Raw genomic sequence first — 27773 nt, forward strand, 5'->3', positions numbered from 1 at the left:
GTCTCCTCATCCGTGGGAATAAGGCATGCTTCTGGTTTGGCTGCTGGAGGTATGTGAACATCTTCCTGCTCCTCAGTCAGCAACTAAATAAAATAGGATAAAAGACAATTCCTATTTGAGACTGATATAATGTGCATTACTAAGACTGGTTTCCATGGCATTAAGGCTGGCACCTTCCTTATCACTTCTGTCCATTCATTTTGTCTGACCCAGTGCTGAATCAGAACCCCCATAGTTGTTAAAGGAGGCAACACTCTCGAGGGCTGTGCCACACACAGCTGCACCAAAGGCAGCAGTGGTAACACACAGGTATGCTCACCATCACTCCCCCACACATTCTCACAAAACGAGTGGTCTCTAGCAGAGATGGAGAGATGTCCCTACACTACTAAGGACTAACTGTTCACTGCCATTGCTTCCATTTACCATTTGGGCCCACTCAATGCAAACTTTGTTTTGAAAGATGGACTTTTTTTCCCAGTAAGGACAGCTTTATCACGTCTGTCTTACCTTATCCCCAAACAGAACCACAGTGAAAGTGTCTACGCTTAAAGGTCAGATTCCTTTTATGTGTGTTAATAAAGAAATAACGGTAGCCCCAACAGCGAAGGAATGCTAACACCATTAACAGGATGAGAAGGTTTGGGTGTTTTTTCACTTCAGGGTAGCTTCTACTTAGGTACTTAACAATGGAGTTAATAGACTACCCAACTCTACACAGCTTGTGCATACTTTTTTCCCCAAGGTTTCACTCAATCTGGTCTACTCAAGCTGCCTGTCACCATTTTTTTTCCACCATGAGAATTTATCCCCTTCTCCTCTTAAAAAGAGGACATGGTATTTTTCATATTTCATATAATAAAGTTTAATTTTGAATCCTTGACTTTGAATATTCATCAATTGTGTATTTTTCCCTCTTTAGTACAGCACAATGACTGATCAAAACATCGTCCTCCTAGCTTTCTTTTGTGGCCAGGATCATCATCACCCCAGAAGCATATCCTCTTACCAAAAAGTGCCATATTAAACATACAGACAGGAGCTAAATGCCAGCTTTTAATCAGAACTTTATTTTGGAAGCAATTACACGACTTTTTAATAAATTGCTGTCCTGCTGGTACCCAAGCATATGCCGTACAGTGACCCCTGCATCAAAGAGAAAAGAAAAAAGAGAAATCCATCAGTCTAGGAAACATTAATTGAACGTACATATCTTTTGCCTCTTCAGTTATTGACCTATTTAGCATAGGAATATATATTCCAAGTTTTCCATACAACTGTTCAACAGAAATGACCCAATATCCTGGTGGGGGCTGATCTATACTCAAACAAAAGTAAAATCAAACCAGAAGCTCTTCTAGTTTGTAGAAGCTTCCAAACTTAATTATAACCTGTTCATAACATGCTAGAATTGCCTTACTTCTAAAGGGTGAGAAAACGGAAAACAAAGCTAATGAAACACACAGCCTACTCACCTCCTCACTGTGGCGTTTAACAGCAGCCATGGGTTATAAAGATTAAATTCCTGAGGCGGAGTGAAAAAAGCATTAATAACAAACCTCCTAGCAACAGGAGTCAAATGGGTCAGAAGGATTGTTCAAATATTGAAGTTAAACAAAATTCTACCACCCTAAAAAAAAGTGTGCCAGAAAATGTTTACAACAAGGAAACAAAGGGTGACAAATCTCGTCACAGAATTGTTTAGATTGAAAAGATCAAGTCTGGCCATTAACCGAGCATTGCCACATTCACCACTTACCCCGTGTCCCTAAGTAGCAAGCCCACATTGTTTCTAAACACTTCCAGGGATAGTGCTTTTCTAGGCAAGCCTGTTCCAGCGCTTGACAACAAGCCTTTCAGTGAAGAATTCTTCCCTAATATTCAAACTAAAACTGCCCTAGGACAACCTGAGGCCATTTCCTCTTGTTCTGCCACTTGTTGCCTGGGAGAAGAGACTGACACACACCAGGCTGCACCCTCCTTTCAGGCAGTTGCAGAGAGTGATGAGGTCCCCCCAACCCTCCTTTTCTCCAGACTAAACACCCCCAGCTCCCCCAGCTGCTCCTCACAGGAATTGTGCTCCAGACCCTTCTCCAGCTCCGTTGCCCTTCTCTGGACACGCTCCAGCCCCTCAATGTCTTTCTTGGAGTGAGGGGCTCAGAACTGAACACAGGATTGGAGGTGTGGCCTCACCAGTGCTGGGTACAGGACAGTCACTGCCCTGGTCTTGCTGACAACACTACTATTGATACATATGCACCTGTCCAAGCCATGAGTAGCCAGTTTCTAAAGGAGGACACTGTGGGAGAATGTGTCAAATACAATAGTCCAAGCAGAAAACACACACCACCTTTCTCTCATCCACTGAACTTGTCACTTTGTCACAGAAGATCAGATTAGTCAAGCAGGACCTGCCCTTCACAACCCCACCCACTGGCTGGGCCTGATCCCTTGGTTGTCCTGCACATGCTACATGATGGCACTTGAGATAATTTGCTCCATGACCTCTCCCAACACTGAGATAGATCATGCTGACAGGCCTGTAGTTCCTTGGATCTTTCTTCTGGCCCTTCTTGAGAGGTGCTCCATTTGTTGACCTTCAGTCAACCAAGACCTCCCTGCGTAGTCAGGACCACTGGTAAATGAGTAAAAGTAGCTCAGTCAGTTCTTCCACCAGCTCTTCCAGTATCTTTGGGTGGACTCATCCAGCCCCACAGACTTGCAGATCTTTAAGTGGGACAGCAGGTCACTGACCATTTCACTGCACATGCGGCATGACAGCTACTCCCACAAGGGTCCTGTGGTGGCAGTATGTAACTGGCAGCCTCCGGCCACCTGATGAACATTCAACATTGAGCTCAGAAGAAATGATCCCAAATTGAATTAAAATGAATTATCCCATTCACAGCAGTAAGCCTTATGCCTTACATTCCCTCAGCTCTCCCCACATTTCATCCCTGTAACACCTCCATCCTCCTTTGAAGGAACCTACCAGCCTAGTTGAGTGGAGGTGGATCATACGGCTGTGCTGGAGCTCCATGGACAGTGTTGCAGTGGGTAACTGCTGTCTTCCAGAGCTGCTGCAGGCATCAACTCCGTGTCATGCCCCTCCCCAAACCCAGGTGCCCATTTCCATGAGAATCCATACCAATCAATGACCATGATACTTTAACCATCCATCAGTGTCTGGAAACAGCAGCCACAGTGCTGGAAGGTACTGAATGAGAGGGAAGAGAAACAGCCTGACAGCACAATCCCAGCAGTTAGTCCCAAAAGTACATAATTTATTGCTGGAAATTTTTGCACAGAGATACTCTGACCTACTCCACCTTATTTCAATCTCCTCCCTCACAATACACAAGAAAGTAGTTACGGGTAGTGTCTACCTAACTGATTTGACAGAAACAGAGACACGTGCAAGCGCCAAGAAAGTTCTGGATCAGAAAGGTTCCTGAACCAAGCAATCTGAGGCATAGCTCTTTCCCATCTGCTGTCTTCATGGTAGGGAGAATGCTGAAGGAAAAACAAAGTTACTTCTAGTAAAAAAAGAGGTCACATACATAAATTTATACCACAGCTGTACAACAAGGTACAAACTAACAAAAACCTATGTCGTCCACATGGACTTGAACCTTCTTCCAGACCAGACTTTTCTTTCTTTACAGAACAGATAATCTAGATTTGATTTAATTTCATGGTGTTTAAATATAGGTCAGTTTTTTAACCTGCTTTGTAGGAAACCAAACCACACCTTGAATGCATTTGTATTTTACACTCTAATAATATTAACATGTCTTTAAATTGGGGTGAAAAATAATTTGGAAGTGTCTACAGTGCTGATCCCCAAAATTCATGGCTAAATTCAACACCCGAGTAATAATCTGAGAATATAATTATTTCAAATCCCATTCTGACTTTAGTTTGTACTACTATATGTGATTATTCTATTATATAATCGCTTTTTCACTTAGGCTAAATTAAGGACAACTGCTGTTTAATTGGAAAAGAAAGAACACAGGCACAGACTGTTTCCCAGTTTACAAAGCCATTCCTAGTGCTGTGTTACATTACACCATGATCCAGGTTTACATTGTGCACTGCAAAGGAATTCTAGCAACTCCGCAAAATACAACACCTCCCTCTGCCCCCTCTCCCTCCACACTTTCAATCCAGGATCAAGGCCTTAACTTCAGCAAGAACAATTCAGCACTATATGAATTTTAGGAAGAACAGTTCTACATATTAGCCAATAAGGTTTTTGTTTTTCCTATAATGTAGGAGAATGACAGGAAATGATCTCTCAGATAGGCAAGTATGTATTACAAGGATCACAGCATTATTGTTTTATTGTTTGCACAATGGTAAGTTGCACATATGGACAAACAGTACACATTTAGAATTAGTTTCACAAATTAATACATTATAAGAGTCCAGTGGTTTAACATATTAACTATTAAGAAAAGCAGTAACAAAGAAATACAAACATTACAGTTTTGACTGCAGCCCAGTAAAAGTTTAAAAACAGGTTGAAATCAAAATAAACCATAAGCTTTATTTTTCTGTGACATTAAAAAAACCACATATCCCTTCCTAAGAGACTGCTCACAAAGATGCAATAACATACAAGTACAAAAGTGAAGAATTCTGTGCTCAGTTTTCCTTAATTTTATCAGATTAAGTGACAAACCAAACATTTGTCAAAGAGTAATCACTGCTGAATGCAGACACTTCCAAAACATACAAAATGGTAGTAATACTTCAACAATAGAAAGCCAGTGACAAAACCTCTACATAAAATCAACTTGGCTCCGAAGTTTCATGCTCACACATCAACCTGGTTATCATTATTTGCAAAGAATCAATTGCTCTATTATTTCCTTCTTAAGATATTTTCCTGGATATTCCTAGTGCACACGGAATTGGAGATGCAGAACAACAAGCTATGATGCTACAGTATGTAAGATTCACAAAGTACTGCTGCAATAGCTTTAACCTTCAAATTACATCATTTTCCTCCTTCTGTTCTTGAACAGCAAGTTACTGTACTATACCTTGTTTTAAAGCAGATGCCCAACTGCTTTTAAGGCAGTGCTGACAAGAAGTTCATGAAGCAACTTGGGTTTGTAACACTTAATTTGGGTTTTCATTAGGACAGTGCATCTTATCTCTCCCAAATGCAGGAAAAAGCTCATCCAGCCTGACAACTCCTGTTTACACACAGACTTTGTGGCATCCTGAGCTTTCAGCTGGAATTTGGCAGTGCCCTACTCTTCAGCTCAGGAAAAAAAGAAAATACAACAGTTTGGGAACATTACCTATAAAATGTCTGCGTCAAAATCTCAGATTCTTCTTTAGAGTTGGCTGCTAAATGGGTCAAGATTAAAAAAAAACAAAACAGCTACTAATCACTACCTACCAAACTTTATGAAATAGTAAACATTGTATTTCAGCTGGTTTTAAGCAACAAAACACAGAACCTATGATGACACAGCCTGGGACCCACAATTTGAAATTCCTAAGAACATCAAGATATGGGACCACAAGGCAACATGTAGAAACTGAACACACAAAGAAAAGGAGATCTATGGGGGAAGGTATGCACATCTGTGTTTTATACATATATATATATACATATACATACACACAGATGTGTGCACTGTACTGTATATATTTACATCCATATACACAAAAACACCCTGAAGTAGATTTAAAGGCCATATCCAGGAACAGAAGATATGAACTCTAGTATTTGGACTAGAATATATTTTATCTGTACAAAAAAAACAAATATGCATATATTCATATGGTATAAAGCTTATTAACAAAAAATATTCTGCTACTAACATTAGGTTAAATAGATGATTTTACAAGATTCTTTAATAATAATGCAGTATAGAACATTTCTAAAACTAGGGCCCAAAATAAAAATACATAAACGGATTTCTATTCACAAGAAAATAGCTGTTCAATATGATTTCACTAGGGAAAAGTAGCAAAATTTTTATAAATCTCCTGGGATGCAATTTAATTGATGTATCAATCTACAAAAATAGACTTTTAAGATGAAGAAAGTTGATGCGCTTCCCCCTCCCTAAAAGGGGTGCCTATCTTTTCCCTCGCTTGTTTCCAGCTGGAGGTTTCTTCAGCTGAAGAAGTTGCCCTCCTGTCCCAAAGCCTGCAGACGCAGGATTAGACACCCCGAACGTCAGGCCAGCTGATGCTGTGATACCAGGATTGCTGAAGTTAAACCCAGATGTAGTCGAGCTCCCAAAGCCTTATGGGGGGGGAAAAATATTTTAAAACATCAGTTATATCATGATTGTAAATTCATTCTCCTTGAAGCTTTTACCACCAGCCACTTTATCCAGCAGTTGTAACACTTTATATCAATGTGGATTAACAATGGTAAATCACATTGCTAAAGCACTTGGACTTGCCATGGCAACTTGAAAAATGCAGCACTAACAGAGACTACCTCGGTGAGTACCAACAATTATATCCTAAATCACAAGTCTATTATAGCATTACCCGTACAAGAGTAGCACACAAGTGTCCCACTGAAACTGTACAACAGATGAACCATAATTCCTCACGTCTTCAGCATAAACATGCAGTGCACTCCTCTGGTGGGGGGGAAGGCAGCAGGTACAGGTGGACCACAGACCACTTACTTCACTCACAGCAGAGAAATGGCAAGCTGGAGTTGGAGTGCTTCCTCCTACTGCCTTGGCTACCTTCACCTGCCTTTATAACACTGACCACACCTTAAATGTAAGGCAGAAAAGGCTCAAAAAATCCTTGCCAAACTGTTTGTATTTAAAACCACCCCTTATGATAAACCAGAAAACAGTGCTGGAAACAAAGCTTTGCAAAAACTGCATGACTGGCTGAGCAAATTGTGCTATTTTAACTCCTTCACCCTCTTCTATCAAGGTAAACAAACTAAATATTTGGTGCAGCTGTGAAACAAGATCAGTTGGAAGAAGTCCCTCTACAGTTTCCAGCAACAGTAACACTAACTCATTTCACTTTCTTTTATAAATTTGTATCAGTTATGCATAATCAACTTAGATAATAATTGCAACTATTAGAGAATGTTAGAAATTTCTCAAAGATTTCTTCAAGAGCAGAACGTCATAACTTTACTTTTTGTTGTCTCAAGAGACCACAAATTAATAAGTAAGACATGAGCAAGTTCAGATTTTAACAAAGAACTTCATACAAGTTGTATATGAAAACCTGCAAACAATTAAGATAATGAGAAAAATGGGACTGGTTCACAATCAAGAAAGAGTGTATTCTCAATATGGATTACTTTATATTGCTCTAGCAGGCAGCTGAAGCAATCCTTTGGTCCCATCAGTATCTTCAAGTCAATGCCTAAAATATTTTTGGAGTACAGAAATAAAAGCCCAGCTGGTTGTCTCATCAGAAGCCTAAAGCAGCTTTCACAAGCCTGATGTCTTCCGTTCTCTCACTTGTTACTGACACTCTGCATTAAGAAGTACTTCAAAACCTGACATGAAACTCTTCCTCCTGCAATGTCTCGACTTGGGTTACACACATCATCTTGTCAAGAAAATTCATCATCAACATTCCAGTAACTCACAGTCCTATAACATGCAGTTGCCTGCATAGAACTCATTGTCAGAGTAATGGCTGTGCAGATCTAGAGTGTGACTAACAATAATGAGTGATAGTGGTCATCTGGGTCTTGTCTAAATTTTGTGGGCTAATTTGTTTCTCATCCTGGGATGTAAGGGGTGAAACACATGAAAGTGTTACTCCATTTCCCCGATAACTCTGAATGCCAGCTAAGATGGATCAGGGAATCTCATGAACGTAAAAAGTTACCTTTTTACTTCATCTATGTGAGACAATAGACAAGCACTGCTTCCTAGAAATCATGAATGCCATTCATAATAAAGCTGCATGTGACCTGTAGTGTCAGGAGTTCAGTAGGCAAGAGTAAAGTGTTCATAAATTACCTCCACATTGCTGCTTCTAGAAGCAGGGATTATTTTTAAGCAAGCAGGGAAAGCAGACTACACTTATTTGAGTAATATTACAGTAAAAGATGCATAAACTCTGAGATGGAAAACTGAGAACATGCTTGTTAATTTAGATACAGCTTGGAAAGTAATAACTGTTATGTTAAAAGTGTTATTAAGGGCAGCCATAAAAGTATAAAAAGGTAGCTGTGAAATTCATCTGCATGGTTTTTTTCTGTCATGGCAGCATAACAAGGCCAAGGTACCAAGTTTCATTGGAAGTAAACCAAACCCTAAAGCTGAACACTCAAATGAAAAATCTTCAAGATAAAAACTTAAACAAGATATACATTGAGTCTTATTCCTGTTGCAAGAAAAGACAGTCACAAAACAGCTCAGTTTACATGGAAGACTCACAAAGTCTTGAACCATAGATACAATGTGGTCAACAATGTCCTTGCTGAAATTAGTATTATTTATGCATGAACAGTGATTTTTTTGCATCTTTTAAAGCAATTAAACCTAACTCGCAAAAATCAAACACTTGACAGAACCAATTTGGCAATCTATAATTTTAGTTTTAAGATAAGATCAAACTGATGGAAAGTCTGTGGAGGAGGTTTGGGGCAGCCTAAGCAGCCTGGAACAGTGTGTGTTGGAACACACACTTACCTAGTGTTGCCAGACACATTAGTCTGGGAAAATACTTAACTGCTCATATCTAAACCCAAGCAGCAACAACAGTGAATTCCATAACTCATATTCACCCCATATTCTTAGCTTTTTCAAAGAAATAGATTCAGAAACAAGATGCAACCATTATACTGTAAGATAAACCAGAATATGCTTTCAGGATCCTGTAAATGATATCTCAGAAACAAGACACAACAAATTTAAAAGAAGTAAATATAACCTATCTAGTCTCATGTATCATTCAAACCCATTTATACATCCACAATAAAATTAAAGGTCACATGCAATCCAGGTGCTATATGACATAAGGTTTTGGATATAAAAGTTAGTGTATTTCTGGCCTACCAAATTCTTAAAACTGTTTTTTTACTCCATAATCCCAGCCTAGATAAGGATTTCATGCCCACTTGATTTTCTAAGCAAAAAATGTCAGAAATTACATTTCACCTGTTATTATTCAGCTGCTTTCTGCAGCCGAGTCTCTTTTGAGATAACTGACAACCTTCATTTTATTGGGCGCAATTCCTTCATTTGCGGAAGAGACTGATGGCACTGACTCCATGACAAAGTCTGGTTCGAGGGAAATAGTATCTAAATTGCCTCTGCACACCAACATAGCTAAGACATACTTGTTATTTATTTTGGCTTGATACCTCCTTAGTGATGGACAACTGATCCATACAAGGAGTTTCGTAATTCTATTCTTAATATATATAAAAACTAAACTATTAACTTTGTAATCCAGCAGCTTTAAATGCCGCAATATTATTTAATATAGATTCAGGAACAATAGCCTACAAGATAAAAACATAAGCAGTGTAAGTCTTTCAATTATTTCTCATATTAAGAACTAAGTAAAAGGCGGCTGATGCTTGGACACCAGATACTGTAAAGAGTTCCATCAAGAACCTACTAGGTTGTTAACATTCATGAATGTTACACAGCCAACTTAATGAGCCATTTCCACCTCATAATGCAAAGCTTTAAGTACTTTTCAGGTCTAGCAACTCATTACTAACCACGGAGAATCCAGAATACAAATCATAGCACTTCCTAGTAAATACCAGCAAAATGCTGTTTTCTTTTAGCAGTACCTGATCAAACATTTTTCTAGAGACATGATCATCCTTCAATGTGCCACTGAAAAAAGATTGCAGCACAGACTATAGTAGCTATTTGCTTAGTAATAACTTAGTAAGCTATTATTCCTATTTAAAAGGTAAACAGGGATGCCACTTCTATTTCAGACTTTTGAGTTAAGGCACAACAGCATCCATATTTTATCGCCCCCCAAAAACCAAAATAGCTAAATAATACTGTGTAGTTCAATTGCCACAGAAATGCTTTCAGAGTAGTTAATAAAATAAATTATGCATATATGCAGAGATACAATGCATATAACTTACTATTCAAATAGAGTAAGCACTTATACATATATAAGGAAACCTCTGGGGTTCCAGAAAATGATTTCAACTTTATTTGTAAATATAGTAAGTCAAATTACTAGTATATTTGTCACTAATTCATACGCTAATTTTAATCAGTAACTGATACCAATGCATTCAAGTGACAACTGCTCTTCTGTGTATGAGGCTGCATCTGATCTCCTGCTTCCTCTCCTAACTAGACAGACACCATGAAATGGGAGACATTAATGCTCACTCAACACTGTCTACATGAGAGACCTTTAAAAGAACCCAAAAACTTAACTGAAAATGCAGCTCTAGCAAGTAAATAGTTAATAGTGATATACACAGGCAACTTTAAACAATAAATTTATTGAAGTGAGCACAGCAGCTTGATTATAAGACTTGCTTTATGATAAGCTTGATTTTTGAATTCAAAAGAAACAAACCAACCTGCACTTAGACTTCCTGATGGTTTACTTGTAGTTCCAAACCCAAATGATGATGCTCCTGTGGCACTACTTCCAAAGGCAGAGCTACTTCCAAATCCTAGTAGAATAACAGTAAAGACACATAACAAAAAAAATTACAGACACAGCAAATAAAGACACATAAGCTTTAGGTGAGTATTCTAAACCTAAACATAATTCTAAGCATTATTTGGTAAACAAATATTCCTAAGATTATTGTCTGAAGAGTATTTCTCTCTGACACAGCATTGTGTTAAAAAAACAGTGCAAACTGGAAAGCATTGAGAAAAATACTACCTTCAAAATACAAAACTGAGTAAATAAAAAATCATAAAAACAGGTGGTGTGAAATATCAGAGCTTAAGAAATTTCTATTGAATTGCTGTTACATTGGCAGGAAATGGTAACCAAATGAGCTAAAACTAAGAAATTTCAGATACAAATCACATGATTTTTATTACAGAAAGTCACAATCTTCATCTACAACTACAGAAAAAAAATTATGCTTAAAACAGAGCAAGCATTTTCTTCAGTTTATACTTGGCTTATTTTAGAGTCATTCACCTCTCAGGTTATTAGGGATCAGTTTTATCCAGGAAACTACAAAATAGTTTAAATAGAGAACAGAAACAAATTTCACAATATTTAATATGAAAAATCATTATAAAAGGGCAGCCATAAATGTATAGTTGTCAAAATTTAATTCTGTTGATTGTGTAACTGATATTAATAATTTCATTATATACATGTTTTAAGGTTTCAAATTGTGTTAATAATATGAGGTCACTCTGAAGGAAAAGTAAATTGGTATTTGCAGTTTGAAATAGAGGGCAGACAATAAGAACTGTAAGAAACATATATACTCTGATTTTGGCCGTCACAGGTTTTCAAAAAGAAAATAGTATTTGTATTTATGTTTGAGGAAATCATGCTCCCATCTTAAGTTTCAAGCATCAGGAAAAATCATTTTATTTACAGCAAACTGAGTCTTTACCACTCTTTTACATAAATATTTTTGAGATTTTAAAACCAGTAAGGACTGAACACACTATCTGGAGCAGTGTTCTCAAGTTTTCTGAGATTTTTAAATCAAAGGGGTATTAAGGGTAAGTAATGACAAGCATAATTTCTGTGTAAGACAGTTCATTTAAATGACACACTCTTTTGTCCTATCTAGGTTGAAATTCATTACCAGTGATCAGGCAAGGTATCTTCAAATATTTACCAAACCACAGGATCTACGCTAATAATTTATATACTTAAATGTAAAAGGCTTTGTTTATCACTGTCAAAAGTACACAGAACATTAATCAAGAGAGCAAATTTCCCCAACTAAAATAGCAGTTCCAGAGCATACACAAGAAATTGTCCTGTTCAAAACCACAAATCCCTAAGATTAAAATCCCAAACAAACTTAAGTAATCATTCACCCAATTTGTTTCCAAGAACACACCTAACAGGCTATTTTGCAGGTATGTATTTATTCTTCTACATTTGCTTCTATCAGAGTCTTATGGATTTGTTAAGACATTTTGCAAATTAATGATGCAAGCAAATACCTTCCTAGGCAGAGAGCTAGGAAAAAAAAGAGAATACAAGTCAGGTTTTTTGAATAAAACTAAAAGCAGTTGGAATGTCCATTTATTTACATATGTAAGACTGGTGAACAATCTTTAGTCTACCATCTTTTCAGCAGAAATGGAAAAAATTTGATTTTTTTTTTTTTTTTGGCATTTAAAACATTGCGGGAAAAAAAAGGTAATTCCAAAGTAATTTCCTTTTAGCCCATTATTTTCACTTTTTTCCTTTTTAGGTATACAGATTTTCTTTTATCTAAAAACACTTAATCTGATGAGAAGGGACACAGGTAGATTTAAAGGTATTTTCAAGATTATTATTAAAGGTAAAACTCATGTAATGTTCAGGTCACATCATCTTCCCAATACTGAGTGATGCTTAATTATTTTAAATACATTAAAACACTGACTCATATGTTCGGCTCATAGGTAAAATGTAGGAATGAGGACTGAAGCTGCAGAGAAGGGAGGATGTAACAAGAAAAACATTATGTTTGTGCTCAGAAGATGAAACAATTTTTTTTGCAAATCTTATTAAAGCTCCAGAAAACATTATTAGCTGTAGGAACCCCAACTTATATAGACAGGAAATTTACAAGCTGATTAGATTCTGCTAATCACTTAAATTCTATCTGTAGCTCTAGTGGTGAGAACACATTACATGTAAAATAAAAGGTCTACATTAACTTTGATTTTTCTTTTTTTTATATCGCCTACTTTTTCACAGTTTATGTCCTCTTGGAATATAGTTCCCACCAGCACTACTAACATTTTGATAAGTATTTTTCCCTCACTTCTACATGTTGCTTTTTTGAGCTGGGGAAGAGACTTTTTCCCCACCTCTGCACTGAGGCATAGAGTGAGTGCTAAAGGAAATAGATTTCAGGATCACAGAACTGCAGTAACTTTTTAACATTTATTCCTATTTTAATACAGGCAGAAATGGGTCCGTATAGTTAAAAACTGAAAAACTTCCACAAATTACCTACAGTGTGATCTAATGTCTCAGGTGCCTAACTTTCATATAGGTAAAATTCAGTCAAGTTTTAGTTCCAACACACTTGATGTCCTTCCCTAGGTTCTAGAGCACAACATCTCTGTGATTACCTAATCCTGTTCATGTTGGGGTTTCACTACAATGGCTTAGCCCTAACAACTCTTTCTGAAAGGCAGGAAGAAGCCTCGAAAGCACAGACCTGTCAAACTCTAAGATCTTTCCCTGAAACAGATCATCCTCTTAGTGGAGTTAAAGGTTTGCAAGGGATTCAGCTGTGCGGTATAATAATTCAATGAAAGATTAGAAAAGTTAAAGTGTACCTCCAAGGCTTGAAGAACCTAAGCCACTTGATTGCAAGCCAGTGCCAATACCTGAGCCGAATGGCGTTCCAAAACTAACTCCCAGAGATGGCTGTGGCCCTGGTACAAAAAAAATGAGAACAAACTTGCCTTACTCTTTGAAAGTAAAGAGGTCCTTTGTTTACTTATTCAAGTATTTGATAATGTGAACATCATTGCTTCCAACAAATCCCATTAAGAACCCAGATTTTACCTTATCAAAATTTCTCACTTAACTACCTCTACCATTAAATGCCTCTACATCAACTTGTCAAAAAGCTAAGAAAATACTGATTGTGGTAAGGTGAAACTAACCAAAACTAGTAACATAAAACATAATTTAGTATTTTTAAAAGTTAAACAGTCTCACCTTAAACTTTAAAATGTTAATCAAAACCTTGAGAGAATTCATAGGTAACAACATTTTGACACCTGTATCAATGGAATCAGAGTAAGGGAGAACTTTTAAATTAGAAACATAAGAACTGACACTAATGTAACTAAACCTGTATTACCAAAGATTAAGTTAATAAATAGGATTCTTCAAAACTGCTCAAGTATTCCATCCAAATTTAAACAGAACACTAAGATAAAAAACAAGACAATGACTTTATTTTATTAAATTTATTGTTCATTTTTAAGCAAGTCAATTACACAGTAACATGACAATTCATTTTTTTTTTCCACACAAGTGATAACTGAGTTCTGTTAAGCTCTGCTACATAACACCATTCAATAAGGTAAACTAGTCAAACCACCTGTTTAAATAACCATTTACAAAAGGCACAGTTCTGTGTACCTTAATGAATTAGATACATTCAAAATTTCAGAGTTTGTTCCATAATTTAAAAAAGTTGACAGGACTTTCCCTGCATATTCACATTAAGATGCAGGACTGTCAAAAAACAATTTCAGTCTGCCAAGATGAAATTTACAGCCTCAGTTATTTTTTTTACCTTAACCTTGGGGAATAAAGAATCAACTTGCTAGCCCATCACTAACACATTTTAAAATAATTAATTCTGATAAATAATTAATATATTTTGACAGTTTTCACAGTACAATCTTCTATTCCTGTCTTTTTCAAACAGTTTTCAGTGCACTATTTTAAAGTTTAATCATTAAAGATAAAATACAGTGCCAAACTCTTAATCCACAGACATCTGCACCTCTGCTCAAGATGGCCTTCTCCATCTTTGAACATACTTGACATCCTATATCTGTGAAAGTGATAATTTATTCAAATATTACTATAAAGCTCAGATGATTCTGACCTTTTTTCTAAACCATTATCACATCTGGGCTATTTTAATTCAAAATTTTCCATTATTAATTATATATAGTTTTAAAATGTAAATATTTCAAGCTCTTAAAATAATTTCCGTATTTGAAGATTTAAATGGAAAATCATTTTGAATCAAGTGAAAGGCACTGTATGTTAAAAAGTAACAACTTTTGCTAGGAACACAAAATTCTTACGTGATCCAAGCTGAATAACATCTGTATACTCCAAGTAGTGTTAAAAATAAATTTTAAGGCCAACTAAAGTTGTTAGCCTTCAGTCTCTGCTTAGCAGGGAATAGCTGGAAAACCCACGCTATTTCTTCCACTTAAAAAAAAGTATATCAGATGTTGCAATTACAAATTTCCACAAATTTCAAACTGAAGTTGTTTACATCCAGTTTAAATACTGATACATCTACCTAGCAGCTCTTAAAAAATAAGAAATTGACAATAAAAAATCAAACCCCCCCCCTACACAAGTCAGTGAGCTAATTAACTGAAAGAACCCAAAAACACACATCCAGTTCCTTCGCAAGTACACAGGTTTCTATCTCAGTAGGAGGCACTGTTAGTGGAAGACCTTATAAACAAAACACTACAGTCCTCCAGGCCAAGCTTTGTACCAAATGCAACATGCCTTTTTTAGAGCCAGTATAAAACATTATACTAAAACACCTCACATAATATAAAACAGGATCTTATGCCCTAGGCTAACAAACTTTTTGTTGAGCAACAGTATGATAATTCTTGATTTTGTACCATAATGATCTGAAGGTCTCATCACTGCTTATAGTTCTTGTAAGTAAACAATCTTCAATAGCAAAAGACTAGTAACACTCTTTGATTCTGAGAGTATTAGCAAGGAAAAAAATGGCACTTCTGGCTATTACAGGTACAAGACAAATTCTTTAAAACAAGTATTTTAACATTTTAGAACTTGATGTATTTGCCCTGTAGAGCACTTCAATTTAATGAATAGGACCCATTACAGAGAGCCAGACAGGTCAGACAGATCTCCTACTGACGTTCTGCAATTTTTAAAATTACAGCTGGTCTAAACAGTGAGTAAATTTAGCATTACAATTTAGATCTTATTCTTACAAAGTAATACACTGGTTAATTTAAACCAAAGTCAATATCAAACCACATAATAAAAAGTTTAAGTGCTATAAAATTTGAGTATCTTTTTCCATTAGAACTTCAGTCTCACACTGAGCTAAGTCAAAACATAACATGTGCTAACAGCTTCATAATGCTTTGACTAACTTTGTACTTCACCAGTTAAGGAGAGAGTGAGTTTTTTTAGGGGGCTATTTCTATATGAGAAAAGGTGAGCCTAAAGAAAAGCATTTCTTTAAGACAATTTAGTCTTACCAGTTGCAGCCTCTTGCATTTACAGGTCTAGGTGCACTAGGCTTTAATTTTCTGTGAAATCTTATATTGTGATCCCATCAACAAGAATAGGTAGATTAGCACCACCACTGTAACTTCCATGCTGTTCAAGATTGCTCAGGGAGGGAGCAGATGTAGTGTTTAAAACTCTACCTGCTACTGCAGAAAATCATGACCAGCCTCACCGATACCAAAAAAGCTGTGCTCAGAACGAAGTGCCAAACTAGGGAGAAAGGTTGGGTACAGCCAAAACTTAAGCATAATTTCAATAATTCTAGCTTAAAAAAAATGCACAAAAATTGTGCTTTAATGTGCACACCACGGTCCTGATGTCTTGATTATCCATCCCAGGTGAGCAGTGAGCATTTTTGCTCCCTTTCTTCCATATGGCCAGGACTCACTGGCTTTATTCATTTCAACAGAAGTCAGAAAGGTCTTGGCATACAGAGAGAACAGAGGGTGCATACCTACACCCAGGAACTGGGGAAACATTCCCTGATCCCACAGATTAGATGTAGCTACTAAACTTTTGACTTCTGAAAATAAATGTAAAATAAATTATTATTTATCTTTTTCAGAGAAAGAACAGTAACTTAACTCCAAGTTAATCTTACTAAATACTTAACCATGTAAACATCAAATATTTTTAAAAAGAGACTAAGCATCCTGATCCCTCAATACTAGAGCACTATATATTACATTTTTCATCAAGAACTTTATAAAGGCCAGATTAATTTTCTTGTTTAATCTCGTTTTCAAAAAGAGCATTAGCAGATCAGGTATTACACAGACATCCCTTACCCCTCCCTTTACATACACCTCTTTTCATAGCCTTTTTTCTCAGAACCTTTTCCCATCATCCCTCATCTGTCACACCCTCCAAGATCCAGATCTTGCAAAGAAACATGTATGATTTTAACTTCTAGCAGATAGTATATCTAATTCATAAGAACATAATACAAAACTAAAACATGCAGCATTTGCATTACTACAGCAAATGGCCATCTGAAAACTCAAGCAATAAAAAGGAAATGAAGATGAGGCACTCCTTAAAGATTCCTGCAAAACTGAAAGAACAGATTCTTTTCTTTCTCCAAAACAAGAGGGTGCAGCCTTAATTTGAAACTAGAAAAAAGTCAAGCGCTGAAATGAGTCATTTAGGAAAGCTTTGAAATGTTTATATCTAACAAGCTTTTAGGACTTCAAGGTATCTTTGAAATAGTTTAGGCCTGACTAAATCTACTTTTGATCTAGAGAGAACTCCAAGTACCTTTTTCTTTCATCTAACCCTAAAGAATTTTAAGTATTCTTAAAGTGCCACTCAGAACATCAATCTATTTCTATTTCTTCAGGTCCTCCAGTGAGTTGCAGAGGGTAAAAGTATTCCAACTGAGTAAGTAGTAAAATATTGTTGCCTACTTCTGTTGGCATGTTTGATATAAGGTTAATGGCTTTTTCTATCTGCCTTACACTTGTAGTTGGCATAATTTTGGGTTTTGAAATCCTCTGTCAAAACAACCATGAAAGAAAAGAGACAAACCAGAAACCAACCTTCACACACACCCTTTTGTTCCTTTCACTATAAAATGTTACAAAATATGTCAAGGTATAGAGTCACGTTACCTCAGTTAAGTTGGTACAGGCCAATTCTGCCATTTGTTTTTTTTTTTTTTTCCCCTCCTCTCTTCATTCCTATTACTAAGGGAATATTCATAAAGTCATGCCATAAGTGGCATAAGTTTATTGAAGTTATTAGCAGTTCGCTTGAATGTTGACTAGGAAGTTCAGGAACTTCAAATCCCTCATTTCAATTCATAAAAATGCAGGAATGATTTTAAATGTGAAATTCCAAGTGTATGAACTTCATAAACTACTAATCCTGTAATGACCATGGAGAATCTTTAAAAAAAACAAATATAAGGTAAGGAAAAAGATGAAGAGTACATTACTTTGGCAATATCAAGCTGCACAAGCACTGTGCAACAATACTACTATCTGTACTAAAACCTATGAAGTGTAACATTAACTCATGTTAATGTTTAAAACCAAACTCTTTTGTTAATGTTTAAAACCAAACTCTTTTGAAGATACCACTTCAACAAAATTTCAATGGATTAACATAGCAACAACAGAAAGAGTGTTGTCTATACTGAAATTCTGAAAAGTAGTATTTCACAAAGATTTTGGGTTTTGTTCAAAGTAGTTTGGCATACTTATAATTTAAACCCATCTCCCTGCTGCTTAGAAGGGTGAGGGCTGGAATCCTATTGTATTTCTCTTATGAAAAGGCAAGGACAGAGTAGTAATGTGTGAAACTTAACATGGTTGTTGCATATTACTCTAATTAGCATAATTCAAAATATCAGTGCTGTTACAAGACCAGAGAAAGCACTATCACTTTCAGTACACCTATGTGAATAACATTTTAGAAAATTAAAGGTAGACTGAAGCTACTGATACTTTTCATAATTTGTTGATAGATAAGATATCCCCGTTCAAGTAAAATTAAATGGAAGTAACCTTATTTCTGTTTCCTGATGACATACAAGTTCAGTTGTAGGTATTCTGAAATCCCTCTCGGAGAGTGTTGGTTAATATAACAACGTCAATTAAGGTGCCTTAAACTATTTCCTTTGCCATATCTATTTGTTCTTTATTTGCAGTGGGTCACGCATTTCCTCTATTTTAGTCTTCCTCTTACTCACATACACAGGAAAAACCAGGGGCTCACTCTACTTTCTCTACTAATTATTCACAATAGTAGAATGGCCAGCAAAATGCTCCAACATCATACTGACAAAAGAGTTTGCTACAAAATAAGCCAGGCATTTGACTGCCTATTCTACAGAGATTTGCTTCACTATCCTTCCTGTTGTACAGCATTTTTCATTTTACAGTTCCAAAGTGCTATATAAAAATGCATTATTCATTTTACATAAAGAAAAGATAGTATGTATTTAGATATTCTCTCCTCTCCAATTTATAATAATTTACTGTAATGATACCATTTCTGGAAAGAGGCTATACTACGTGTATTCAGAGATGTTCTTAAGAGTGAAGACTCACATTCCAAGGGGTAAGTTAGAACAATACAGTAAGTATCACTAATACAAGTAAATTCACAAGATTAAGTATCTGTTGTATAATTATTGCTAAGTCTACCCTGCATTTTTCTATTGGCTAGGTATCAGTAACTTTGCTCATCACAACGTTTAGATTTTTAGTCTAACACAAAGGAAGACCTCATAGAAAATGTGACACAAATTTACTATTGTCGTAACACTAATAATCTATAACTTGAATGCACTCAGACCTGTAGCAGGCTGTTGCTGCTGAGTAAGTGTTGCAGCCATTGCAACGGCTGCTGCATTTGGTATGTTGCTGAAAGGGGTCGGTCCAGTGGTAATGCGTGGCGCGCTTTGCCACTTCTTAGCTTCTGTTCGTCTTGCCTCAAACACATCCATGGCATCTCCCAGAAAGCTTTTCCTGTAGCCAAGGTATTGGTCTTTGAGCATCTGAAGGGGATGGAAGGAAGTCATTTTAGTTCCATGCATCAGACATAAACTCTTAGTAAGGAAAGAGACACTGAGTTATAAATAACATTTCACAAAAAAACAAAAACAAAACCACAAAAAACCAAACCAACAAACACCGCCACCAAAACAAATGAGAAGTTCCCTCCATAACCCCAAAAAACTTGTCAGGCTATGAGAAAGAGCTAGTTTGCAACAGCTACAGCCAGAACAGATTCCATACTTAAATGCTGCAAAACCATTGAAGATAATGGATACCATTCAGTATGTCAGCCTAAGATTTTCAATGTTGGAGCAAATCACAGTTCAATTTGTATCACTGTACTTAGCTGACCCAAGAGGAAAAATAAAGCCACATTACTAGCTTACAAAATAACACACTTTTCTTCAGTGCTACCTTTTCACAATGGAGTCTGCTCTTGCTCCCCTATCACCTTCACTTGTGTTTCTTTCCTTCCTTTCACTCTTGCATTTCTTCGTACACAAAGCTAAAGAAGCTACCAAAATTTTAGAATTCACTCTTGTTTCTGATACATTTCATTAGCAATGTAACACAGTCCAAATGCAACAGATCATTCTGCCTTAAGGTAATAGGTGTTACGATGCCACACCTTCCCTTGCCTCTGCCCTTTTCCCCCCTAAAAACTCCACCACTTTGTGTGGCAATAGCCCAGCTTGGCTTGTTCATCATGAACAATTTCCATCTGTCACAGATGAGGAGTCTACAGATATTTTGCCTAACAAAAATTAAATAAAAAGCTTTAACTAAATAACTAATAATTATTTCCATCTTATAACAGGAAATCTTTACGTGAAATAGATTTATTAAAGGACAACAGTTTCCAGTTTATGGAAGGCATACTATGTTCCTGGCTAAGCATATTGCTTGTTTCCCCAAAGAGGAGTTTACAGTCCAAAAATTCTGACTCAGGATTTGAACAGTTGTAATTCCAGATCTACCAGCAACAGCAGGAACCACACAAAGAATGCCCTCATTATCACATCAGAACTGCTGTCTTCGGGCAGAAAAGGCAATTGTAGACTTCTGATGGGATTTAATACAATGCCATACTGACTGCCCTTAGAGTTGACAAAAGCCCTGGAAATCATAAAGCAGTTCTTTAGGCTATGCTATCCTGAATGATTTAATAACATTACCTACTCAAATTGTGCCCAAGCACACTTACTTTTCATCAGGCAAAAAAATGAACTGTGATCACAGCTCTGCTTTCCACAAACCATATCACAACCACTAGATTAGGCAGAGACCAGTTTCAAAACTGCTCTCCCCTTCTGGCATCTTGTAGTTGATAAACTAAAACAGATAGTTATAATTAAGATTCATTTAAGCAGTACACATCTTGCTGTTTTTTGAAGCTCTCCAAAATATCAGCACCCATATTCACCCACTAGATTAAATCTCAAAAAAATTTCCAAGAAGAAATATCCACAAACCACTCCCTTAATTTCGGGCAATAGAATTCTACTCTAAACTGAAGAAAGGTCTTTCCCGTTCAGTCACACTGACAAGGTACTGAAGATACCATGGCTCATATCTGCACACTAATCTAGGTGTTCATACTTAAGAACAACAAAAATGTATCATCACAAAGACAACTGCACTCAGGCTACACTCAGATTTCAGAAGCCATGAGCCCTGAAAACATTTGGGAAACCTTTTGCGTAATTCTGCTGAAAATATGGAGGAGCTGATGCATTCTACACCCGTCAGCAAAACTGAATTAACTAAGAGCAGCACAAATATCTGACAACAGGTATTTGTAAACCATCTATGCTGACAGAAGCAATACAAGGAATCAAGATCATGTAAGATCCTCAGTATTCCTGACTTTTATTCAGAAAAAGTAAAAAGTTTCAGATGTTTAGAGAACTAGCAATGCTATGAAGAAGCTCAGAGAAGGAAAATAGCAGAAGTTTTAACAGAGTTATTTCCATTAAGGAAGTCACTTAGCAGAAACTATTTCAAACACTTATACTCTTCTTCAAGTTAGTTTGTTTTAGTTTGGGTTTTTTTGTAGCCAAAAAGGATTCTAATGCTTTCAAGAAAAATCTTGATTGAAAGGATTGGAGGACAGTGACATTTTGTCAACATATCCAGAACTGCAAATTGGAAAATGCAATGAGCCATAGTCTGTGATGGAAAAAACAGGCCTAATTAGGACCTTTGATACCTAAACTTTCATACATAGTCTTGTCTTTTTATTTCTACAAATACTACTTACCATGGAAGTGAGGTTTAAAAAGAAGAAACTAACAGAACACAACTTTAACCAACATTCTTTGATATGCTGAAAAATCTTACATATGGCAACTCACTTTTTTTCTCCTGTTATCTATTTGAGCAAGAGCAGATTTAGATAATCTTCACCTGAGATCACAAGGTCATTGGTCAAAAATAAAAATATACAAGCATGAGCTTGAAAACAGACATTTTAAAAACTGATCACCAATTAAAAGGAAAGGAGTTAGAATGAAAAACATTTTGTAACTCAAAATGATTGTTGTCAGTTGCTGTCATCCTTATTATTAAATACTTTAAATACAACTTCAGTTGAACAAAAGCTACTTTTTTAATCAAAGCACTTCTCCAGGACAGTTTGAAAATTTTTAAAAGCACTCAATTTAACAGAAGGACAAAAACAACCCCAAAACCAAAACCACCAAACAAACCAACCAACTCAAAACAAAACCACCTGAAAATCTTTACACTAATACAGGAAATACACAGAACACATCAAAACATACCTTTACATTTTCATGTATTGACTGAAGTTGCGCAGCTAAAGCTACGAATGTTTGATAGATTTTCTGCATAGCCATAGACAAATCTGTAAGATGCATATAAAATACTGCTAAGTAACAATCTCATTATCAGAACATTTAGTGTTTATACCAAAGAAGCTCACCTAAAACCCATACAGCACACAAAACACAAAAACAATTGCATAAAATACAAGATTTGACCCAGAAATTAGGTACCACAAATTATACAAGGAGTTCTTTTTGACAGGGCTTCCAACTTTATTTTGAAAGTTACTGTTTTCTCAGATTTATTTTTATAGACATGGTAAAAAGCTTCCTATGATTCCATTATTTAGAAAAACCAAAAAGTAATATTTAAACCAATTTCAACCTAATTACATAGGAACATTTTTTATCTCACTGGCTTTCACCTAGATAGAGTTAAATCATATTTGCTTGCGCTTGTATATATTTTCCACTCTTTGACTTAAAACATAGTTAAAGAGTTCAGTTGATTTTGTCAGAAATAGTAGAATGGAAGCTTTATTTACTTTATAAAGACATAACTAATAAGAATCACAGGATCTCTTAATCTGGCTCTACCCACAAGCATATCATAATCAGAAACACACAATAGGGAGCTTCTTGCCTTTTATTTAGGATATCCTATTTCCCACACAAAGTACTTTCATGGCTTTGACCCAACACTAAGGCAGCCCCTAGCACCAAAGGGAAAATCTCAAAGATTTTGGCAGAATGAGGTATCTGCTCACAAAAAAGTGCTCTTCTCATAGAAGCACTGAAAAAATGTACCAAAGTGGAGGACAGAAAAATACTGAAGTGGTTCTTTAATTGTGAAAAGATCAGCTTCTGTCTGTCCTCTGAATGATGCACATAGCCTGAATGCAAATATATATAGATATATGTACACTGAAATGCACATAGTAGCTATCAAGTTCTTGAAGTTGCATACATCTAGCAATGATTCTCAAACTGAAAATGTCTGCCTCTTCATAAAGGAATTTCAGCCTTGAAGAACAAGAAAGCTGTAGAATCAATTCATGCCAGCCCACAGGGTTGTGGAGGTAGCAGTATCTAGGAAGACTGGTCACAAGTTTCCAATTAGTCTGAAGGCAATTTATTGATACTGACTACTAGCTATTTCAAAATTTTCAGGACATTCAGCGTCATGGAAACCTGCATGGCAATGGAAGTTTTCTTCTGTACGGTAAAGGCTACGGACATATGCAATAGAGTGTTGACTAGATCACCAGATATTGCTGACAATGTGCTCAAACTGGCACAACAGATTGAACCTTGCCTACACAAGCAAGGAACATTTTGATTATAGCAGAAACTGCTGAAAACCTTAAGACAATCTCTGAAAGCATCCTTCTCATATTCTTGACAGACAAGAAGGTCACACAAAGATCGAGGACCCTCAAGATTCAGCAGATCTTTCGCTATGGAAGCTAGATCTAGACAGTCCTCTTGCTTTTTGACATATAAAGTCCATATAAAGTTTGTGCACCATCTGGTGATGGCAAGATGTTCAAGTACCATTTAGCACAGAAAGACAAGCACTTGAAATCACTGTTTATTGCAGGACCCATACCTAAAATGGCCCAGAAGATAAAGCACTCTATGACCACAGGAATGGTAAACAACCAGAAGACTGCTGTCCAGAGGTCAGCATTCTTTGACCAGAGAGATTTTCTCAAGATTGAATTATGTGGCAGCAAACAAGACAAAATGTTCTCAGATGGTCAGAGCTGAAAGCAATACCAACAGGCTCCAAGGTGAAGGCGAAATTCTCATTTTGATCTGGTGCTGACAGAGCAGGCACCCACATTTGTCTGGCCAGAAGGTCCAGTGCAAGACAGAAGGTGCCAGACATCAGTTAGATACTGAAAGGAGGGAGATGCAGATGTAAAAACAAACCAGGCTTAAAAATCACAACTCAGGAAATGGATCCATGTTAAACAGCTCAAGAACCCTTATGAATAGAACTTTTAATTCCAAATCTTTACATTGAACAACTACAGAATTAATCTGAACATTTATTTGTTCAGTACATTAAATGAAAAACCCAACAACAACGAAAGAGGGGAAAGATTAATTACTAAGTTTTTGTTACAAGTTTGCTAAATTCTTCATGTACAAAAGATTAGAACTGAAATATTTACCTTGTGGAGTTATGTGTGAATTATTTGCTTGAGTGGCAAGATGGTTTTCCAGTTCTTCAATTTGTTGCCTGTACTGCTGCAGCTGTACTTCAAACTGTTCGACCAAGATTCTGAAGTAGCTAGATGAGTAATACAGTGAAATTGTATGATAAAACTTTACTAATTTGTCTGAATTTTTTTACCTGATCTCTATTAACTGCCAATTTTCATTCAATTAACTGCACAGTTAGGTTGTATGACATTCTTGATGTCACTCTACAACCAGAACAAGAGTGAAGACTATCTTTCATGTCAAAGACAAAGGTAATTTAAGTGAAGAAATTAAAACACCATGAAGCTATGAAGCACTCTATAGAAATATTACAAGAAGCTGGGAATAAAATCGTATTACGAAGTTCATAGAATCTTCAAACAGCAGGGTTGGACTAGATGACCTTGAAAAGTCTCTTCCAAATCCCCTTTGGTAAGCAGAGACATCCTGATCTTAAATATTTTCAGTGACAGGCCATCCAACATGTCACTGGGCAACTTTTTCTACTTTTTTCACTCATTAAAAAAGTTTCTTCCTTCAATCCACCCTCTTCAGTTTAAAATCATCACCCTCAGCATAAATAGGCCCTCCTAAAAACTCTGTCCCTGCCTTTTGTACAAGGCCCTGTTAAATACTGAAAGGCTGCAATTTTCCTCTTCTCAAAGTTGCATTATTGACTATTTTCTATGAGTAATAGTAACTTACTCTGCTGGGGCTGTATTTTCATGCTGAAGACCAGGAGGAGTTTTCTGTGTTCGCAATGCTATTTCTGCATTCTTTAGCTCCTAAATAAAGAAAGAGAAAAATTAATAAAATATAAGGTCCTGCACAAAGTGTTCAAAAGTAAAAATTCTAGGATTCTATTCTTCACTCACACAAAATACTTTCTTCACATATTTAAAACTGTGATAAAATTTGATCAGAATTTATCCAAATAACTAACTATCAGAAAGTTGGAGAACTGCAAATACCAACAGAAGTTTGGGGATTGAACAAAAGATAGCACATACTGAAAGTATATTAGATGCTCAGAAGTTGAGAAAATATTCCACTAAACTATCAGAGACAATTTTTCTGTTGTACTTCAGTAGTATCATAATTATTGAGGGGTAGAGGGGAAAAAAGCAATAGTTAAGTACTAGGAAGTAACACACCTAAAAGAGAAAAAATAGAAAAAAGTATTACTGTGACTTTTTAAAATATATAAACTATTTTAGAAAAATGCCTCTCTATAGAAATCATCTTATTATACATGATAATTACAGCATACACTTCTGCTTAATATTTCCTAATAATTTTACCATTACGAATTTCTCAACTGCATCATGTACAGAAATATAAAAATATTGTTAACAAGCTTTTGTTTTCACAGAAAACTGTTTAAAAGGTGCAAATATAGAGTAAAATACAGAACATAAAATTTTTTATTTGAGAATAAGTTATCACTTATTTATATAGCAAGCAGCTTTGGCATGCTAGATGAAATAAAAGCTGGTACACAACTTGAAAAGCATCTGCATCAAAACTTGAGTTCAAACTGTCTGCACAGTTCAGACACAGACTGGTAGACAGAGATGTGACTCAAGTTCCCTGAATAAACACTAGTGCTAATCAAGAAATTTTGGTCCCTGAAACATTATGGGGTAATTTGGTATTTTCCTCCTCCAAAGCCATCAGAGGAACATGCCTTCGTATTTTTGCTGCTCCAGTCAATCAAGTTGTTACAAATTGGTCTTCACTAGCAGCTGAATATATTACTGAAACAGAACTGAAGTGGACACACACTTCTATTGCCTTTGCTATACAGGAATGCTTTCCTGAATAGAAGTAATTCTGCTGCTGTTGTACTTATCTGAAAATACTGACATCACAGATTTCAGTTTCCCCCAGCAACTTCGAAGAGATCAGAAGTGATTCAATTTTTCATTCTGTTCACAACTGTCTAGTTGGGACACATGTTAACTTCACTTATAAAAAAGGCAAGCTATCCTATGTGAAATAATCAGCATACAAACTCTACATAACAAAGTTTATATTCAATTATACCTGTGCAGTTTCTACTTTCAGCTTGTCAATATTAAGAATGTTTCTCTGTAATCCACTGGCAACTACAGAGAGAAGCTGTTTCAAAGCTTTAATGTCTTCTTGTACTTTAAGCATCGCTTTAGAGGACATTCTACTAATTTCTTCCTGAACTTGTTTTTGTTCTTTCACAAATTTCCTGGGGAGGTAAAAAAATGGGGTGAGGAGAAAAGAAACAATATAATGAACCTGAAGTACCCACATGTTTACCTCTTGGTCACATTTATTTAAACAGCTATTGAATTTATTTTTCCAAAACCAATTACTGAACAGTAGAATTATTGTATATCATAGTACTATCTTAACTCCACAGATGCTAATACTGTAAACAACCAAACCAAAAGCAATCCCCCTTCCCCAAACTCATCAACTTTAAACAGCAAGTGTTTAAAAATGTTATGCTGACCCCGAAAAACTAAGGTATATAGAACATTTTATATATACAGTAATGCATAAGCATCTGTGTAAAAGTAATTACCACTCTGAACTCACAAATACAATGCAGCCCAGCCTACAAACCATTTCCTTCCTGCCCAAGGGAAGACTTTTATAATTCTCTATTCCGTAGAAGATCCATGATGCATATGCAATACGGATATAAGGTTCAATACTAATTATGCATGTGCAACAGGCTTAATACTTCAAGAGAGAGATGGCTAAGAACTTATTGTTGGGCAGACCCATTTGCATAAATAAGTGAAAAAGTGACACAAAAAAAAAACCATACTAAGACTTCAGCTCCTAAAACTATTCATCCATTCTGTTCCCAAAGCTGACAGGCACTGGGCTAATAACTTACCCTTCATCCAGCCTGCAGGAACATGCTCTTGTCACAGAGCATCAACAGTATACAGTGCTTTAGCTAAACAACTATCATAAATAAAAACCACTACTCACTGTAGATTTTCTACATCTTGACATATTACTGGAGGTAGATTTTCATCCTTCAGTGCTTTGCTATCTCTACAAGAGACAATAAATGTTTAGGTTGTCTTTCAATAGTACCAAACATTTTTGCATGTCTAGTTAA

General features: G+C 36.2%; 1 protein-coding gene across 2 annotated transcripts in view; it reads right to left on the reverse strand.

Annotated features, from left to right (window-relative positions):
- Positions 1–4315: 4315 nt before the first annotated feature.
- Positions 4316–27773, reverse strand: part of NUP58 (nucleoporin 58) — a 34119-nt gene continuing 10661 nt past the window's right edge. For both annotated transcript variants that reach the window (XM_021530647.2, XM_021530646.2), the window contains exons 8-16: positions 27641–27706; positions 26708–26882; positions 25367–25446; positions 24631–24749; positions 22448–22530; positions 19462–19663; positions 13455–13553; positions 10544–10639; positions 4316–6274 (exon numbers count right to left, since the gene is read on the reverse strand). In XM_021530647.2, coding sequence (XP_021386322.1) covers positions 6105–6274; positions 10544–10639; positions 13455–13553; positions 19462–19663; positions 22448–22530; positions 24631–24749; positions 25367–25446; positions 26708–26882; positions 27641–27706 — 1090 coding nt within the window. In that variant the 3' untranslated portion in view covers positions 4316–6104. The remainder of the gene's footprint in view (positions 6275–10543; positions 10640–13454; positions 13554–19461; positions 19664–22447; positions 22531–24630; positions 24750–25366; positions 25447–26707; positions 26883–27640; positions 27707–27773) is intronic.

Source organism: Lonchura striata, chromosome 2 (genome assembly GCF_046129695.1).
Source record: "Lonchura striata isolate bLonStr1 chromosome 2, bLonStr1.mat, whole genome shotgun sequence".
In the NCBI taxonomy this organism is placed as follows: Eukaryota; Metazoa; Chordata; class Aves; order Passeriformes; family Estrildidae; genus Lonchura; species Lonchura striata.